We start from the raw sequence: 21,703 nt of genomic DNA on the forward strand, positions 1-21,703 counted from the left end.
GCCACTCAGTATCATAGTATTATGCCAGCCAACGGACCAAGGAGTTTTGGTTAGTCTCAAGAGAAGATTATAGGTGCAAACTGTTATCGTCCTTTCTTTCTGCAAATGATCATGGTCAATGCCTTATCCACAACTTACAGAAAATTAATCTACTGGATATTGTTGGATGGATGGCGGATACCTGGAACGAGTTAGAGTCATTAACACTAGTTCATTCCTGATGAAAACTTGATCATGACGGAAATGAGTTCATTGAACATGGTGATGCAGAAAATGTAAACTTATTCGACCTCCTGGAAAGAGTTCCTAGATGTGCGGAAGCCAATTAAAATGATGTTGTACAGTGGTTCCAGAATGATACTGAGCAAGAAATGTCTGCTGCAGAAATTATTAGTATCACAGTTAATGAAGAAATGCCATAAAATGATGAAGATGTTGACGTTGAGGACTCCACCATACAAGCCCCTAAAATATACATAGGGAGGGACTTAAGACTGTTGAAGCCGCCCTTCAGTATTTTGAACAAGGTGCATCAAATAGACTTACTGATCCTTCATCATGTTCATGATGAAGCATCAAAACACAGACTGCAGTAGAGAAAACAATAAAATATTTTGCATTTCTTTAAAAAAGTAGCCAGTTTTTGCAAAGTCGGCTAATTTTCATTATAGACAGCTTTATGCATTTAGAAAGTATTTTTCTGAGGTCTGTTTTATCAGTTAAATTACTGTACAATGCGTATTCGTTAATTTTCATTAGTAAAGGCTCTATGCCTTCATAAAGTAGGCACTTTTCCTTTGTTTAACGGCATTTGGGCAGTTTGAGTTACAGTGTTGCATTCTTTGTTAACTGCTGTATTCTCAAGTAAAAATATATACAAGGACTGTATTTTCTGAGGAAACATCTGTATTTATTCTTTCTTAAAATCTTTCTAGATAACCCAGCACTTTCACAATCTTGACCCAGCCTTCAGTCCATATTCAGGCAAGCTTTCGGGACTCTACTGCACTTGAAAAAATAACAATTTTTCAGAACTGACATCATTTTAAAAGAATAAAATAAGACCTTTATTACCTTTCTCTATTTTTTGTCTGTAAATTTCTTTCAATTCCTTCCATTAGACTATCAAACCATTGAGCCATAACACACTGCTTTTCAGGTAGCTGATTGCTAATTATATTTTGCCTAAGTTGACTGAAATACTAAAAAAAAAATAATAATAATAATAATAATAAAAAAAATTTAGAAGAAACACTGGACAAAATATGCATCACAAACATTTGAAACCCACCTATGCAATCCAATCCTGCTTAAGAAATTTTTGGAAGATCCTGAAGTTTGTTTTTAGTTAATGTAAGCTCTATTAATTCTTGGTTAGCCAACTTAATTTGTGTAACAGGTATAAGTTGCAATTTTCTTGCATTTTGAAAAAAAAAAAAAAAAATGATTTAATACTTGGGACAGCATACAGTGATGTATTTCCAAAATTACAGGATCCAGACATCAAAACAAGCCATGGTATATGTGGATAAACAATGGTAATGTACGATGAAAAACTATAAGCAGTGATTTTTTTATATGCTATGTTTGTAATTTGTATCTACTTATTATCTAATTAATATTTTGTTCATTTAAAATTCTGCTAGAATGGCAGGAAACACCTCCATCAACTTTCATGTTTGGTGGGATTTCATTATTGGATCATATCATGATTAAAACCTATGAAATACCTCAGCTTTTATGACTGAATTTTTTTTTTAAATCTTACATTATCTTAAATGTAGGTGCCTGATATTCAAGTTGGTAACAAATAAGATGATGGCTTTTAGAATTTTAGAACAGAATTTTTCTTCATTCATTTGGCTTTTCTAACATTAATTCCATTTTTTTACATATATCTGGAAATCATTTGAAAATTTAACTTTCAAGCCACTTAATTATAAATTTCTTTAATTAAAGGCCATTTTTCCTTTCCTATTCTAATATTTGTAAACTGTTTGTCACACTACTGCATTTAGTAATAATAACTGCCTTCAGTGGTTAGACTGTGTTACTTATTTGTTGTGCAGTTTTCTCAAATTTGTGGCAACTTTAATTTTGTAATGAAAAAAATTAGATAAAAGCGCCTAAAGTTATGTTTCAAAAAATGTTGAGATAATTCTTCTTAACTGGAGTTCACTGATACTATCATTGGTTGATGCAGCATGTACAACAAAGCAGAGCCTTTAACAAGGTATCCAGCACAGTTCTTTCCACGTTCAGACACAATATAATACTAGCGAAATGCATCCACCAAGATACGTATTTCCCTAATCTTTCAGGTGCACTTTAAATGCCTTAATTATGATATACATTTCAGAAATACGCACCAAAAATTAAGACTTTTTTTAATGTTTAATTTTGTTCTTTATATTAATATAAAAGTTAGAAAATTTTTATTTAGTAAAAAAGTAAAATTTTAAATGCTATAACTACTATATTGACTATTTTGACATGCACATAAAGTAATGGATTACAAAAATATTATTCATTTACAGCTTAAATATAACATAAACCAGTGTTAATATGACAATACGATTTTAAATATTCAAATTTCATAAACCTTTTATGGTATTACATATACCAAAACATGGTACTGCACACAAGCCCATATATAATAAACTCATGTCACACCCTCTTCTCAACTGTACAACATCCGCAATCCGGACTCGTCGGGACTTCGGCGATTTCGGATTAGGGGTTTTTCCGGATTATGGATCATCAATTTAAATCTTGTAAGATGGCATGCAGAAATTATACAATTAAAAATATGAAATCGTAATTTATGAAACAAAGAGTAATTATGAGCTAAAAAGTATCAAAATTCACACACACACACACACACACACAAAAAAAAAAAGAATATTTTTTTGTTTATTAAACATTCATCACTTTGTCATGATTGTCACTTTTAGCATAACGAACCCTTTTTCTTTTAGTCATTGCAAGTTGGGTGTCAGAATCCACAAAATATTCAAAAAGTTCCTTTTTCTTTTTGTTTATGTGATATTCAGTTGACTTTCCAATGTCATACTCCTTGCATAATTTTGAGACGGATATGCCTTTATCCATTTTTTGAAGCAATTTCACTTTTTGCTTGATGGACATCGAAACATGCTTTCGCTTTGTAGATCCTTTGGCAGCTCCGGAATTTGAAACTCTTTTTGACATAATAGAAAGTTCAAGCTTACTTTTTATAAAATTGCTCTAACAGTCTGCAAAAAGTAATAAGCCGGATCCAATCAGAAGTTTAAGGAACAGCACAATCTGCAACATTAGCTGAAATGCCTTATATAATTTTAGCCTAGCTTATACCATCCGTTATACATCAAATGTGCATGCGTAAACGCATTATGCAATTGCGGATATGCATGCGCATATGCGTTTACACATGCGCATAATGCATTTACGCAATTGCACATATGCACATGAATAAATGTATACGCATAAAGTTTGTAGCTTTGGGGTCCGGATTATAGATCATTCCGGATTATGGACGTCCGGATTAGACACTTGTATTGTATTAGGATAGCTTGGTCTTGGTAACTGAACATTTGGCTCATTTTGTTCAACAATTTGTTTCACAATTGCTATTCTGTAGTTCACATTATTTTTTGCCCCTCCTGCTGAGTTATACATAATGAAAGAATTCCATAATGCCTAGTCTAGGAGATGGAAAACTATCTTTAGGTAATAATTTTTACCTGGTAGTCTGTAAAATGTTGATCAACTTTATCAACACCTCCTATAATGTTCTTGTAGGCCTGAACTGCTTTAAATTCTAATTTCTTTTTTTTATCTTTTAACTCCATAATTTCTGCAGTATGGACTGAAGAAACCATGCAAATATCCTTTATGTCATGCCATTTTATAGCAATCACATGTTGAAAAATGAGAATGTCACCTTTCATTTTTTTTTTTTTTTTTTTTTAAATCCGATGGCAGCTCCTTCCTAATTGCACATACTGTGCTGTATATGTTGGTACTGGTGCAACATGCACCAGTACATCGGCCAGCTGTAGAGAAGTATAATAATTGTTGGTAATCAGACAATATCCTTTGCCTAGCAGTGGTTTCATCAGCAACATAACGTGACCATACATACCAAGATATTCAAAATCACTATCAAGCTTTGCGCCCTTTCCTGTGTAAATAATACTGGAAAAAATATATCCAGTCTTATACGCCTTGATCCCAAAGCAAGATCTTTTTAGTGGCATGTATTTGATTCATTCCCAATCTACCTTTATAGAGCATCAAACTTTCATTTACAGTGACATCGCAATCTGAAATGCATAGTGAAGAAAATTTTTCACTCAGATATTGAAAAATTGGCCAAGTTTATAAAATTTTGCATTAGGATGTGTCAGTAGATCAATACCTTCATTTTTCACAAAATGCCAGATTTTGTTTTATTATTATCCGAAACCTATCCTGCATCATAAAATTGCAGATTTCAATACATTCCTTTTTTGACCAAAACATCTCTACAACCAGCTGCTTTACAATACCTTGCAGAATATGCTAGGCAAGAAAATTTTTTCCATTTTCATTCGTTGGAACCAAGTTTTTGCTCTGTTTTTAATTTTAGGGTTCGGCTTTGAATACAGTGTTCTGCATTTCTGTTAGTTTCTGTGGTAATAATATGCAAAAATTAAGAAGCTCAAAACAGTCAGGTTTTTGTATGAAATTTGAAGTACTAATTGCACTTATTTGTGTTGGACAAAATGGAAACTTTGGAGGGGCAGGAGGAAGGTTATTCACACAAGATGGCTTCCAATCGCTACATGAAGAAATATCACTATCATCATTACTTTCCATACATTCATTGGTAGAAATATCGGTATCCGATTCTGAAGAACCTAAACTATATTCCTTTTCAACATCTGAATCAGACTTTGTAAAAAAAAAAAAAAAAAAAGAAAAAGAAAAAAGAAAGAAAGAAAGAAAGAAAGAAAACTTTTTGGTATAAAATTCACAGAAAAACAACCAAAAGTACTGTGTGAAAGCAACATTCCCAAAACGTGTCGTAGCTGAGCAGTTGCACACGCCCATGCCCACCTGACTCAAATCAGTAAAAATGTCGAACCGATAATGTCATCTAGTGTGAAAATAGTGGTCTCAAAATGAAGAGAACAAACTCAGCTGAGGCTTCACAAAATAGAAACACTCATTTCCCTGTCTGGAGTCAGTTCAGGCATCATGCTAAATACTGCATTGGCGCAACTGTCCCAACTAGGCCTAGTGCCAACTGGACTTGGGCAACAATATATACACAAAGGTCTTTTTTACTTTGTTCTCCTTTCTTTAATTATGTGTATATATATATATATATGTTGAACCTCAAAATCGCATCTATCAAACAATCAAAGTTGACAGATTTGAATGATATATATGGTCTTGATATTCCCTGGGTCAGAAATCATTAAAATGTAAAATTAAAGGACTTCCAATAATTAATAGTAGCACATATAAAAAAAGTAATCGAGGATGAATGAGCCAAGATCTGTATAAGTTATATATTCACAATTTTTTTTTTTTTTTTTTTTTTTTTTTTTTTTTAGTTTGCATATATTTGCCAAAATGTTTCTTGAAATGAATTCTATAATGGCTCCATAAAAATGCATATGAATTATTGAATAATTTTATAAGCCTCTATATATTTCAATGCCTCTGTATTACTTGCTCCTACAGCTTCTACATTTTATTCAACATCATGTGTATTTTCTTAATAGAAATGTCTTATTTCCAGATTTCATCCCTTTTGTACATAAATTTACATCAATTGCAATGTACTCCTTTCATTTTACCTTCACTATTAAGTGATTCAACCTACAGCACGATGTCTTACTTTTTCTAACTTCTTTCCAAGTCATTCATCAAACTTTTGCTCTATTTTTTAAATTTCCAAAAATGCTTGAAACGTTGTCTTTAGGCAATAAAATACAGAAGTAAAAACAAAACTTATTTTTTTTTTAACGTTAACATATTCCTGAGAGTCTCTGTTAAAGTAGAACAGAGAAGAAATTATCACAAACCATGCAGCTCAAATTACAGAGAGAGAGAATATGCTGTTAAAATCCCAATCTTCTTCAAATGTACAGCCAAAAATCGTGCCAGACTACAATCCAAGTGCAGCTACTGCAGTGTCTCAAGGATAATCTGAAAAATCACTAAAACCCTTGCTCCAGACTACCTTTAACGCTGTTTTGCAAGCCGTATGAAAACACGTTTTACATAAAGTACATTGAACAATTTGGATGCCTTTCTCTGCCAGAAAACACTGCCATTACTAGGTATGCAACAATGAGATGGACCCCATTATAGCATAATTAATTCTCTTTTGGGAATGAACTAAATGTTTAAGCAATGACAGACATTTTTGAACTCTTAGATATGAAGCTGGTTTACTTTGAATGTTATGGTCAATAAAGAAGAGGAGTCCCAGATAAAATTTTGATAAATTTCAACTATCTGAAGCACTTGTGCACAAATCTTGAAACTGATACTTTTAAGAACTTCAAACATTCAACAAGTCATAATTAGAATGATAAAGGATTTCATATGCTCTAAATTTGCCAAGGGGGGGGACATAACAGTAGGTTTCTGTACATCATCTTGAATGCTTGAATCATTCCATAATGGCTAATACAGTAGTGCTGAAAGTATTTTAATCTTTGCCTGCCTGTTTGTTTGTTTAACTATGTTACACAAAACAGAATGCTGAGAGGAGAAAAATTCCATTTCATTTTTTACATTTTTCACTCAAGCAGCAAATTTGATGAAAGTTTTTGATACCATAAACACCAAACTGTCGACTTCCTAGTGCATACCAAATTAAGATTTACAGTCCAAATTAAGATTACATGTTGAAGGGCTGTAAAATTCCACATCAAAGGATAGCTTTCTCATTCATCACAGATGAAAATTTCTGCCAGATCCTGATCTATGTGATTTCAGGTTAGACGTATATCAGGAGAAAAGGAGTCAAGGTAAAAAATGAGAGGGTAATTTTAGAATTATAATCAAGAAAATGGCACTTATTCATAATATTCTGGGGAACTTTGAATTTTTAGGGCCAAATCTCTAATGCTTGGAAGGTTAAATATGCTAGCTTTTTTGCCATTCTTATAACAAATGGTTTTCCAGCTCCAGTTTGTATTCCAAGCATAACATCATTGTCAATCATTTCAGAAACCAATAATAATTTTCCTCTTTTCAATAGCACTCGAAAGAAAAAAGATAGTTACATTCAGATTGTAAAAGCTTTAGTTTGAAAATTGGAAAAACAGCATCCAACTAAGCATTCATCAACTAACTACGGATCCACTGCCAAAAAACAGATTTAAATAAGACATATGTGTTGGTAAAATTTTTTCACGTCAGCCATTCAAAGTTTTGCTGTTTGTCTTTCTTAATCATTCAGTGATTTCTTAAACTTTCTGTTGCAATAAAGGCCCACATATATGAATTCTGTTTATATATGCAAATAAAACCAAGCAAAAGACAATTAAATGAATTTCCTTCATCTGCAATTTCATTATTCTTGCGTTTTGGCTGTTGCATATCAACTGTTTTCTTGTTTCTTCTTCTTCTTCTTCTTCTTCTTTTTTTTTTTTTTTTTTTTTTTTTTTTGTAAATTCTACAGTATGTATCTTTCAAGCTAAATAGTTTCAAAATTTAGCTTCATCTTTTTCCGAACAACTGACTCCAACACTTTGCTTCAATATGTTTTTATTTTTTCATTGTGACATGAATAGAAAACAAAATAGGGCTAATTTTGCAATTATCTTTCATAGAAGTATTTATGTTATATATTAATGCAAAGCTTAATAATGGGACTTTTCTCTAATGAAGTGCAAGAGTCTCTCGTTAAAGGAAAATAGAGTCAAATAAATTGCATCTTTTGATCAATAAAATATTCCCTCTAATGCAACTGTTGAAAAAGACAGGTCTTTGACGTCATCTGGATCTTCTCAACAATATGTCACATCAACAACTAAGCAAATTCATGACACGCTGATTTCACTATTTCAAAAAATAAAACTGTTACGACTACTGGTCAAGTTTAATTTATTGTGGCAAAGTACACTAGGGATATCTGCCTAAGGGAAGCGATGAATTTGTTGAGGACTAACAGAAACTGACCCGAATATACGTTAAACATACAGAAGACCACGAAAATGCTTATGCAGCCAGCCCATTTATTGGAATTGAGCACAGGTCCGAACCACCAATGCTGAGCAATTTTACTGCTCAGCTGCTGGTGGGCCATATAGTGGACCAAAGTGTTACATTTATTTGATTTCTCGCCAAAAGATATCTGTAAAAAAAAATAATTAATTACAGCACCCCTTTCAAAAATATTCTGTGCAGTTAAATTAACTGTAAATACACGATTTCACACCGTGAACCAAATTCAAAGAAAAAAATCCAAACAAATGTATCATGACATAATATCCAAACCAACAACACAGTAAAACACATAAAACTCAAACACAAAGAATAATGTAATGAGAAACAAGAGATAATCATTACAATTTTCCTCAGCATTACGGATGGAAAATTTCATATAGAAAGCTGGCTTTCGAATTTGTTACACATGAAAATTTCTGCCATCTTTTAATGTATCCAATTACGAGTTGGATGTATGGATGTATACTAGAAAAAAAGGAGTCAAGGTACAAAGTGCCAGAGTTGTTTTTTAAATACAGTAAAGAAAATACCGTTATTTCTGGAAGAAAGGCCGCATCAGCGTAAACGCCGCACTCGAGAAAAATGGCGGGAAAAAAAATTTAAATTACACAGAAACGCCACATCAGCGTAAATGCCGCACTTGAGAAAAATGGCGGGAAAAAATTTAAATTACACAGAAACGCCGCATCAGCGTAAATGCCGCAATAGATTAAATTGCGCATGACATCGTCGTGGGCCGTATAGATGCAAAAACTCAACCTAAGTCCTGATATATGACATACCAGTTAAGAAAAATGCATGAAATGAAACCATAACTCAAAAATAAATTAAAGGTAAGAAATGTATAGCTTCTGTGCCGTTTAGAGACATTTTCAAAAATTTTCCGCTCCCTAATTAAAAACTATCCAACAAGTACTTGTACTCAAACTGATGGGATCTGTATTTGGCAGAATGCCAAGAAAAATCCATTCATGCTGAAGGGGAAATACGTCAGAGTTCGTTATTTCGAGGCAGGTGGAGTCGTGTCCGCCTTTGAAAAAAATTGCAGAAAAGGCAGGGGTGGGGAGAGGATGGGTCCTGGAAGATTCATCGAATGGCAGAGGAGAGAGACTATTCAAACTGATGAGAATATTGATTTGAAAGGGGGAAGAATGTTATTGTTCTGAGATCTCGTTTAGGGTGAATAAGGCATGTAGGTCCGTTCAAGGGAAAGAATGTAAACAAAATAACGTTCGCAAAAAGCAACTGAGTGGTCTTTTGTGTGGGAACAGCACCAGTCTATGCACAATGACAAGGTCATCCAAACCATGTACAATGACCATCATAGGAAATATTTTATTTTTAGTGCACCGAAATGCCGCATGGGTAGAAACGCCGCAGCGTTTCTTCCGGAAATTACGGTACCATTTATTTATGATATTTTGAAAAACTTATTTCAGGGCTTAAACCTATAACACTCAGAAATTTCAGGGCTTAAACCTGTAACACTCAGAGGGTTAAATTTTGAATCATTCAGAGCTTATTACCATGTTTCAAAATAACAAGTAAATAAATACAACATAGAGTAAAACAAAGAAGATTAAAAAACAAGGTCATAATGTCAAACAATGTTCTAGGAAAAAAAAGGTTTTCCTTTTTGCTTAATAGAAGAAACTACAAACAGTTTTATTCCATTTCTAGCTCAGTGAAGCATTTCAAAATAAATGTTGTAGATCACACAGTGGTCATTAAAATTAAAGGATAACGACAGATATAAAAAGTAACTGATACTAACGAATCAGATAATGAAAAATTATTAATAGAAGTTTATACAAAACTATTAGTTAACATACATTATAATGTTTGACAAATGATAATACTCAAAATATTGAAATTAAAACCAAATTTAAGGAAACTGCAAAATGATGGAAAATTAAGTCACCTCTTGTAGAAAACATATTTCTTTAATATGGCATATGGACGCTTGAAGAGATATGCATGGCTCAAATCTTGATTTCACAGACTATACCAAAGTGTTGATCAAGCCCTAAAGAATTGCAGGCCACTCTTTTAAAAGTGCACTTTTCAGTGCCAGGAGAGTTCATAAATTAATTTGGCATGTAATAATTTGGTGCACTAAGACATCCTATATATGCTCAATCAAGTTCAAGATGGGAGAGTAAGGAGGGCCAATCCATTTGAGTGATATCTTCTGTTTGCAAGTATTCTAACACCAGATATGCTTGATAAAGATGAGCACTGTCAAAAACTATGGGCCAAGAGCACCCGTAAACAGATTTAACTTCGGGTTCCAGTACATAGGTTACATATCTCCGAGTGGTTATAGAACCTCCTTCAAAGATAGGCAGCTCAGTGTAGCCATTTATAATCAATTCCTCTCCAAACCATTAAATTGTGGTCATGGAAATGAGATATTTCATAGATAAGGGAAGGCTAGCTGCATGTTCCTTCCTCTCTCCAGATCAAAACCAATTTAAAATCACTTTTCAGACTATATCTGGTCTTGTCAATAAATAATACTCGTTCCTACTCATCTTGGCTACAGTGAACATGGTGACGGCAGCAGTTTAAATGGGCCCCTCTGGTAGCTGGATTGATTGGGACACAAACCATCGATTTTCTTGCATACAGGCCAACCTCCTTAAGCTCCTGTGGCACCTGAAGGTCTAAAACAAAATCTCTTGTAGTTGCATCATAGTTTCTTCAAGCTGACTACAAAAGAAAATGTTCTTCTGATGCAGTTGTTGCTCTTGGTTGCCCTTGACCAGGTTGTTGATCAACTGAGCCAGTACTTAAAAAGTGGTTTCAAACTCTTGATATGACACTTTGAGGGATATTCAAATCTTGGAAGACCTCCATTTGTGTTTGACCTCTCTCGATTCTACCAATTATTCACCACTTCTAACCTTCACACAAATGATGCCTTTGATCCATAACTACTGAATACTGATCACTCTCAGAAACCACATTCACTTTAAGCAACACTACAGACCCAAATTCCAGCATGTGCCCACGGCATACCACACTGTCAATCACTGAATACTACCGGTGCTAACGTATGTGAAGAAGTACAATTTTGTGTTCAACTGTATTTAGTTAACATAAATAAATACAGCATTGGACATTGATGCAAGATGCTCCCAATAGTAAAAATACATAATTAGAGTAAATATCAATACCAATAAATTTTTGAATAATATTATTACTGTAACAGTTTGAGGAAATAGCAAAATTTAAACAATAAATCGCAAAAATGGTCTACAGTGCCCCCACCATGAAAAATGTATGAAATGCAATTATTTAACTCAACTTAACTTCTATAAATCATATTTCAACATAATGTATATTTCATAATAAAAAATTCATGTAGGCATCAGGGGAAACCGACGTACACGTAAGCAGTTCTAAGATAAATAATTCTGAAAATTTCTTTATAAAGACTGATAACCTGCAGAAAAATATTTAAGTGAAAATATTTCTCAGAATGAACAAGTTCCAGTCTCAATACTATTACTCATTTACAACATTATCAAACTCATCAATGTCTATTAATCTGCTTACAAAATGTTTGCGGCTAATGAAATCTGATTGAAGAAATATTTTAAAATTCAGTTGAACTCTGCATTTTGCAACTTCACAAGTAAACAATTTCATCCTATCCTCAAGGATGCCCTCAGCACCCAATGCTGCTTCATTCTTCAAAATATTTTGAGCCTTTGAATCATGATTATGGAAACCTGTTTTCTTATGGACACACTTTTCAATTTCAAATCACCTTAAATATTCAACTGGATCTTCAGAAATGATATCAGTGTTTAATTTTCCTTCAATTTCTGTAAAACCCTGAGATTTTGAATCCTAGTCCTTGGAAATCACTTTACTTAAGGAATCTTTGATCAGCTCATAAAGTATTTAGTCCCATTTGATTTCTATGAACCCTCTTTATGTCTAACCTCCTTTGAGGTCCAAAGCTGCAATAAAAATGGTAATATATAATTCCTTTTTGGGTTCAAAAATGCTTAAAGTATTTGACAAAATATGATCTTTCGGAATAACCTCAGTGCTGAACACTGCCTTAATTTTTCAAATAACTGAAGTCTGAGAATTTTAAATTTAGGAAAACTATTTCATTTTTATGAAAAGTATAAAATAAATTCCATTTTCTCTTTGCAAGCAATTCTGGTTTTAAATTCTGTTTCATTTCCAAGAAAAAGCTCATTACTCAACAATATATGATTTCAATCTATTACATCTTTGTTAGATTGCAACTTTCTGTTAGACTTTTAAGTTTAACCCATATCATCATTTAAAATTCAGCTCACTACACTTGCATGATTAAGTAGAGTATTTAGCTGGTGAGTTGATACAGAACTGGACTTGATGCTACCTTAACATTCCATCAAAAATTAATATGATTTAAATTAATAGAATGACTTCTGCATTATGCATAATTTCACAGCAGTCTGTATGAAGCTAAATTTCTTACTTTATCTTATTTCATTTTCCTTTGCTTGCCTTAATATTAGACGATTCTCAGTGGCTTTTCTGGACAATGTCTACATTTCTATGGCACTTATAAGCTTTAGAGTCTGTCATTTCAGTATGCATGGTTCAAAATTTTAAATAGCATTCATTATCTTCTTACAGAGCATATCTGACAGACTTTGAGTTTTTTGATATCCTGGGCATCAAAGATTTAATAATTTTTGGAATTTTTAAGTTCTTTGATTCAAACTGCCCTCATTTCCCTAGCTTCTTTACCATTCCCCTTTTATTATTATAAACTAAAAATATTCCTTATCCACATGGCTCTGTTTTCAGTCATAGCTTTTGTCCATAAAAGCTTTAAATTCATTGTAACTTCCGTTCACAAGATTTACAAGATCACACAAATCAGTTTTTCCCTTTACCCCCAAATCACATTTCTGTAACTTTAAAATTTCATATCACTAGCTTATATTACAAGAACTATAATCATACCAATGTTGCTTCTAACAGTAATAAAACTCAGAATGCAGTAATTTTATAACTATCACACAAAGTTCAACTGATTCTGGATAGAATAAATAATAATAATACACAAATCCTACTGGCAGTCTTGACCTTAAGAGCATTAAAATTTAATACACATTAATTCTATAGTAGGAAGTACTGCTTTTGTACTTACTTATTAGCACTATAACACATCTAAAATCATGACAATGTTTAAATGTTAAAATTAATTTGTACTACACTAGTAGCAAAAGTTACAAATCTTATTCTTAAAAAAAATTTTGCAGTCAAATAACTTCACAAGAAATAATAATGGACCACTGTCTTTAGTATCAACATTTAGTAAACATCAGTATCAAAGCTGTAATAATAATCTCGTTACTTATAAAACTTCGATCATTATCACTATGAATATTAATCATTACAGAATAAAAGTGCAACAGTATCAAATATGGTTCCTATTCCCCTTTGGTCATTTAAGCCATCAAATTAATTACACTTCAGTCTGATGTACTAATTTACTTTCTCTTTCAACTATGCACTGTATTTACAGATTTACCTTTGGCAATACCAGGTGCATTTAAAGAGGTCCTTAGGTATGCTGAGTTCCTTAACAAAAACAATTTCTATTAATGATTTTTTTTTTTTTTTTTTTTTTTTTTTTTGGGTAAGCATTACCTTTTAATGCCTTAATGCTACTTTTTCTTAATGTCCATGGTAGCAGCTTTTTCTAAAGATAATTTTTGTAATTTTAGTAAAAACCTGCATAATAAAACATAAAATACCTAAGTCAATTTTTCTTCACAAATTCAAATACTTAAATCAATTTTTCTCCAAATAAGGGGGAGAGGAATTAAAGTCTTTAAAATTTGCATGCTTACAATTCCAAACCTTTTTTTTTTTTTTAAATGATCTGTTTTTCAACATATCGTTAGATAAAATGAAAAACTGAACAGTCTGTATGCACAATTCTAAGAAAGTCCAAGTAAAACAAATACTTTGAAAAAGAGAAATATATTTCCTGAAAACAGGTAAAGAAGTTTGGGAAAATGAATGGTTTTGCTATAAAAGAAAATACTAATAATATAAAAAAATGCAAGCTCAAAATAATAAACTGGGTCACAGTATGGCTGTTATATAAACCGGAGAGAAAGAATAAAATTATCATCAGAAACACTGACTAATATGAAACATATTTATAAAGAAGACGCAAGATTAAAAAACTAACATTTAGCACATGTTTTATTAATTTATGTAATGTATTATGTATTTAAAAATATAATAACAACAATAATAATAATAAAACAAGAATTTGCATACATTTAAAAGAAAACTGCCAACCAATTTACAGAAGTTAGTATGCTAACTTTTGTAACAAGCATCATTTCAATAAAGATTAATTAGATATACATGGAGAAAACTTCAAAAAATTTACAGCCAGACGATAAAAAGCATGCTTTGCTCACACAGCCTTTCCCACAGTGTCAGATTAACTATTAATAATTATATTATTACTTAAACATTAAAAATTAACAAAAGCTTTGCATGTTTACAAGTTCAAATGAGACATTTCAATTTAAAACTTTGCACAAATAGTAAAAACTTGAAATGTTAAATACAAATGTTCTTACAGATTCAAAGTGAAACATTTTAAAACTTTGTACAAATAACAAAAATCTGAAATGTTGAATACAAATGTTCTTACCTCTTCATTTAATAAAATTAAGCCTAATAAAGGTCTAGACATCGACCACTGATTTCTACACTCTTCAAATATCACAATATTTAAGTTTGTACTCAGCATCTAGATGAAAAGGAAGAGGGGAAAGAGGGTATTAAATTTGAGAAGTTTGTAAAATAGCAATACACAAAAACTATACACATTCAAAAGAAAACATTCCTGCAAAATTTACTATTTTCCTTTTAAAAAACACAAATTATTCTGTCGAGTGGCAGGTTTTAACTTAGAAATATTTTCAAGAAGTTAATAGATCATGAAGTGTTAGAATTTTTAAAGAGATAATTACCAAGATCTGAAAGTTATTTCAGATTTTTTTATGAAATAAAGCACTAGCAATGCTGATTCATATTGACTCCAGTTAGCAATCTAGACTTGCCACCAATTTCAAGAAACTTCAAATTACACTTGCAGTTATATATATATACTATATGACGCTTTTATGATCAGTTAGTCACAAGAGCATATTACTTTTAAAGCTATAGTTTAAAACATCTGTTACAGGACAGCATATTCATTATAGTTTTGTATTAGTCCTCCTGCTCTTCTTCTATGCCATGCGTGTCAAACTCAAAAACTAAAATGAGCCAAATTAAAAGGATTTAGGAGCCGCCAAAAACAAACTTTAATTTTTACAGAAACATAGGTTTATTTCAACAAATAGTCATAAAAAAGAACCAAAAAAAAAATTTTTTTTTTATTCTGACCCTTGACATTTCCTCTCTGCTATGATCTTATCTATTTCAGGGAAAACACTGCTCACAGTGATTACTTTCAAAAATCACCCATGGTTAGCATCGTTAATTCTTCATCAAACAGAAGGTATTCCTTTCATAGGAAAAACTTCTTGGACCGATAAGTACTTCCAAACATTGAAATAATTTCAGTTGCAAAACTTCGTGTATTTTTAAGCCTGACAGGTAAATATTTGGAAATTTCAGGTACTCAAAAAACCTCAGTGAATATTTACTTCAAATTTGAGTCGCACTGAATCCAAATTACCTCCATTTGCATATGATTAGGTACTGACTCTACATTTATTGAGAAAGTAGGACAAACAAATTTGTCTTCCAAAGATTTAATATCTGCAAATCTTGCCTCAAATACATCTTTAAAACTTAGAATACTTTCAGCGTATTTTTTACATGATACAGTTCCACCTAAACTTGATTTGTTCATATTGCATGTAGGGAAGTGAGTCAAATACTCATTTTTTAATTGATTTTCCCAATGAACTAGCTTATATTTGAATGCTTTAACTCATTCACACGTGTTCGTAATGATGCGATCTTTTCCTAGCAGTGATAAATTCAAAACGTTTTTCAGTGTTTTGTGACAGCAACCATGAAAAATAAATTTCGCAGTCATGTTGAATTAGAAAACCAATGTATGTCTTGATTTTTAGTGATTAAAAACTCATATTTATTCCTTTAAATCCCAGACTTGTTTGAGAATTTTAGAGCAGGATAATCAATGTGCCTCAGTACAGTAGAACACCAGATTATTTGCATTCTAATTCATGTAAGAAAGCAGAGAATTGTTAATGATTTTAAGATCTTATAAATCTTACAAAATTGATAACTTTTTTTTATGTTTGATAACACATTTTCCATGTTCACAATTTTACTATAAAGTATTTCTTGATATATAATATAATGCATGTGATGAACGTGAGATCCATCATAAAGTTCACTTTGCTTTCTTTTGCACTGATGCCACAAAACCTTTGTTTCCTCTGATCACAGAAGGAACACTGTCTGTAGCAATAGAAGTTAATTTTGACAGAGGTAAATTATAGTTTTGTGAAATTTTATAAACACAAACAAATATATCATGTCCTGTAGTAGTACTATACATTGGTACCACTTCCAATAATTCCTCAAAAATGCTGAAATTTGGGTAACAAACACGAAGAAACACAGCTAATTGAGCTACAATCCCAATGTCCATACTCTCATCACATGCAATAAAAAATCCTTCAAAACTGGGTGATTTTTGCTTTGATCTGATCGCTTAATCTGACAGCCACGTGAGTAATTCTTTCTGCAACTGTATTTCAAAACAAAAGAAATTTCTTGAAAAAACTTCATATTTCCCTGATTAAAAATTTCTGCAGCTTTAGTTAAACATTCCTTGATGAAATCACCTTTAATGAAAGGTTCTGAATATTTAGCAATCAACTCTGAGAAGACATAACTTGCATGCACCGATACTACATTTCGTTTGATACTTTACTAAACACCAGCTGTTGTTTCTTCAGTTCCAGTTTCAGATGCTTTAAATTTATTACATATCAAACAGATTCTTTTACCTTTTCTTTCTCAGGAAAAATATTTCAATTCCCACTTTTCTTGAAACTTTCGATGTTCATCAGGAACTTTCCGTTTAGTTTTACTACAACTCGGCTTTGATAAAGACATAATAAAAAAATATCCAAAATACTAATATTAAAACTAATATATACTAAATATCAAAAACTTAATATCAACTGTTTGCACTTTCTCCTTAGGACAGAATTGCAACTGAAACTTTACTATGAAAGGGAGCAAGTTGGGCAGCACTATTGGCCATTTCACAGCCTTGCTCAATATAAAATAATATATATAAAAAAACATTTACTCCTTATTATGTTTCAGCTGAATTATCCAACCAATAAAAATGTGAGAAATACCAATGCTTGGGTAGAGAATTATTAAACTTAGAAATGGGAAAAGTACTGATAAAAAGAAAGATCTTAATTTATGAGAATGTATCAGCTATAAACCTACAAGATCTTTCAGTCTTGAACACACAACTTTTCTCAGAATATTCCACAGGAATCTACTGATCAAGAAATACATAAAAATAAAAGAATTTGCTGTTAACCTTGTATAGAATTTTTTTTAAAAAAATAAAATATGGGGAATAAAAATCTTCAAAACAGCACTACATCACTAAATAGCCTTAGATTTGTATATTTTTACATTGATTTTGCACTCAAAATTTTTTAACATTACATACTTATAAGTGAGAAAAGCCATTTGAAACTATTTTGTCTATGATTTTAATGCATTGTTTGTGTTTGTCTATTAAAGGATTAAATTTTCATCAGTCCTACTTAAATTTTACATTTTAAGTTATTGTGTATTAACAGCCAAAATATATATCTTTCACTAGTTATCGCTTCTTTCATTATTTTACATTTTTGTTGCATGAATCAAAATCAACTCGGCAACTTTCCAGGCTTCCAAAAGTGAATTCTGAAAACATTGGAAGTTGCCAAATAGTGCTGTTTCACTAAATTTTGCTACCTTCTACAATTATGCATTTCTAGATATTAGGTGTCCTAAAACAGGCCGATGGTTTTTCAAAAATTTATAACAGGAAAATGATTAAGGTTAAAAAAAAATTCTTGCAGCATTTTTTTTTTTTTCCTCCTGGAGTTCCTGGTTTCGGTTCCAAGATTTTCCAACAGACGACACTATAAGTCCCTTCTACCGTTCTATCCAGTTTTGAAGTATGCAAATTATCAAATTATGCATCTGAAGAAGGGGTTGATGTTTTGACTTGAAAGGAGTGTTATCTATACTGGATGAGCAGCAGAGAGCAAACAGAAGTTCTGTAGGAAAGTGTTGAAAAAAAATGTATTGGTTGGAGGAAAGGTTCTCCTTATAATGAAATTCTACTAAATGGGCAAGAGTATCACAACAACAAAAACCCTTCAGTGCAAATTCCAAGTCATTAATGATCCACAACTGAATATAATAAAACATCATATGAGAAATTCAAACGAACAGGTAGTGTTGTGGATGGGAAAGTCGAAAATGTTGGATGACAACAGAAGCAAATTTCCAAGTCATTTAGGAAACATTTGGTCACTCCCCTGGAAAATCAGTCCAAAAAACTGCAGCCATATGTCCAATGAGCAAAACTGTGTTGCATAAGTGTCTAATCTTGTTACCATACAGAATTCAAATATAGCAACTGCTTCAGGCTATATCTGTAGAGAAAAGGAACATGCTTGGCGGTGGCAATATTCATGTAAACTCCGGTCCAGCAAGAAAAATTATGTTAAATTCAGTCATGTCTATCTACAAGCACCCCCCCTCATTATTCATCATTCAAACTACGCCACAAAACAACTATCCAAAATCTGTTAATCAAGATAATTATTACATTTATTTATTGTTTATTGCAGTTTAGCTAGCAGGATGATTTTCCTGTGTTCTGAAACCCCAGTGAAAAAATTGTTGTGCCAGCTCTTCTAACCCTCAAGATATTTATACCAAGGGTAAGTCTAACAGCTATTATAAAAACAACGTAAAATTTAAAATCATGGTGATAATAACTTACTAAAACAACAGAATAACCAAATCAGATTGATGAGTTTTGTACCTCAGCATGCTTAGATGCACTACAAACTATAAGAAAGCATGTAATCGCATATGCAGTGGACCACATTATATTCTTGCAGTACAATACAGATTTTGTCACAACTCTACGAAAATACATGCACTGCTTCCATTTTCTTTAAATAAGGCAGATGAAGGAAGGCAGATGAAGTACAGTATGATGCATCTTCTCTTTGCTAGCAACAGTGCAAATAACACTTGTTGAATGTTCATCTGTTAAGTAGCAATTGCATTCTTACCAGTATATAAGTACCAACCTTAAAACGTGAAAAACCAGGAGTTTCAAGAAGGTTTTTTTGCACTGAATAGCAACATCATTTCAAAAGAACTCCAAAATGATTTCAATTCAATTTATAATGCCCAATACATGTTACTGAATTATTTCTGATGTAAACTAAATTTCAAATTAATTAAATAAATAATTTAAATTTTATGCTCTTTGGCTAATTTCATTTAAAATTTTTATTACACTTTTATAACCAAGGAAAGACCCACGAGGGAAATAGAAGCTTTGTACATTTAAGTATTACAAAAATATAATTAATGTATTACTGTATGGATAAACTTTAAAATGTACCATTTATTGATTTAAAACAAATTAAGTACATTTATTATTTAACACTGCTTCAGTTTTCATAAAAAGTACTACAAATCTCTACAACTGATTAAGAGAATTCAGATGAAATAAAATAAGAAAAATTATGTTGAAAGTCATTACAGGTGAGGTGAATGGAATTTGCACAAGTTTCATAAATTTAATAGATATAATTTATGGCTGTGAAACATTTTCCTTGGTAAAGACTAAAAAACCGGGAGATTTGGCAATCTATTAAGAAATGCAAAACCAGGAGAATTTGCAGCTATGCTGTGAAAAGCTTAGCTTGTCAAAGAATAATCTTGTAGAGAAAATTCAAGAATGGAGCAATAATCTGGTACAGTCAAAAGTCGTTAATTCGGACACCCATAATCCGGACCTCAAAGCTAAAAACTTTATGTGCATGTGCCGCATTGACGCATGCGCATAGGCGTTTACGCGTGCGTGTAAGACCTTTAGGACTGCGCATGTGTGTGTGCGCAAGCGCAGAATACGTTTTCGCATGCGCGTTTAATGTATAACGGACGGTATAAGCTAAAATGATCTAATTATCTATTTCAGTTAATGTTGATGATTGCATTGTTCCTTAATCTTCGAATTGGATCCGGCTTATTATTTTTTACAGACTGTAAGAGCAATTTTATAAAAGTAAGCTTGAACTTTCGATTATGTCAAATAGAATTTCCGATGCTGGAGCTCCCAAAGAATCTACAAAACGAAAGTATGTTTCAATGTCTATCAAACAAAAAGTGAAATTGCTGGATAAAGGCATATCCTTTGTTTATCTAACCGTTCTGAAATCTGTTTATCATTTTTACGCTGCTCTGCACGGGGGGGGGCGTCGTGGTGCGCAATGAACTGGAAGTTGATCTGTCAGCACTATCCACTATCGTTATCTTCAGGGCAGATGTTTTATTTTTTTCGGCTTATAATTCCTTACTAAGTGCAGTATTTCATCTCGATGTGCTCCGTCTTTGATATGATTTAAATCAAATTCCTCGTCATTATAAATATCATGAATACAAATCAAATAGTTTTCTGGTTGCAATTTTCTAATTTCGGCTATGCGTAATGTATGCTTTACGCATGCGCGCGTTGAAAGAAATGTTTAATAAAGTAAACAAATAAATATTAAGCTTTTTTTTTGTGTGTGTGTGTGTGTGTGTGTAAATTTTGATACCCTTTAGGTCATAATTGCTCATTATTTTATAAATTATGGTTTCATATTTTTTAATTTTATAATTTCTGCATGTCATGTTACCAGATTTAAACTGATGATCTATAATCCGGAAAAATCGATAATTCGGAATCGCCAAAGTTCCAACGAGTCCGGATTAAAGACTTTTGACTGTACAGAAAATTCAAGCATTTCATTCAAGGGGTTAAACATCTGAGCTGCATTTAAAGGACACTTCGTTATTAGATTAGTGTAATTATCTAATAAACCCTTTGTTTTTTAACCTTCCATTAATTAAGAGGATAGTTAAATAGTTAAAGAAAAATCATTTTTTATAACAAGGTAACATATAGTAAATGAAAACATATATCATGACCAAAATAAGGAAATACCACTCAGTACAGTACTCAGCCTGACCAAAAGCATTTGCATTTTTATTGTATTAATACTTCTGACTTTGCAAGTTTTGTGCCAGTTTTCATGGTAGACAGCAGTGCAGTAAGGGATTTTGCAATGTTCAGCCTAGATAAAAAGCACTGGCTATATGGTTGCACATTAATTCTAAACAGCAAATA

General features: G+C 32.0%; 1 protein-coding gene across 2 annotated transcripts in view; it reads right to left on the bottom strand.

Annotated features, from left to right (window-relative positions):
• Ranbp16 (Ran-binding protein 16) overlaps positions 1-21,703 on the bottom strand; it is a 195,164-nt gene that overhangs the window by 12,891 nt on the left and 160,570 nt on the right. For both annotated transcript variants that reach the window (XM_085808991.1, XM_085808990.1), the window contains exons 24-25: positions 14,933-15,031; positions 1,075-1,202 (exon numbers count right to left, since the gene is read on the bottom strand). In XM_085808991.1, coding sequence (XP_085665117.1) covers positions 1,075-1,202; positions 14,933-15,031 — 227 coding nt within the window. The remainder of the gene's footprint in view (positions 1-1,074; positions 1,203-14,932; positions 15,032-21,703) is intronic.

This window comes from Stegodyphus dumicola, chromosome X2, assembly GCF_044657685.1.
Source record: "Stegodyphus dumicola isolate Sdum_Otavi_A_Nest chromosome X2, ASM4465768v1".
NCBI lineage: Eukaryota > Metazoa > Arthropoda > Arachnida > Araneae > Eresidae > Stegodyphus > Stegodyphus dumicola.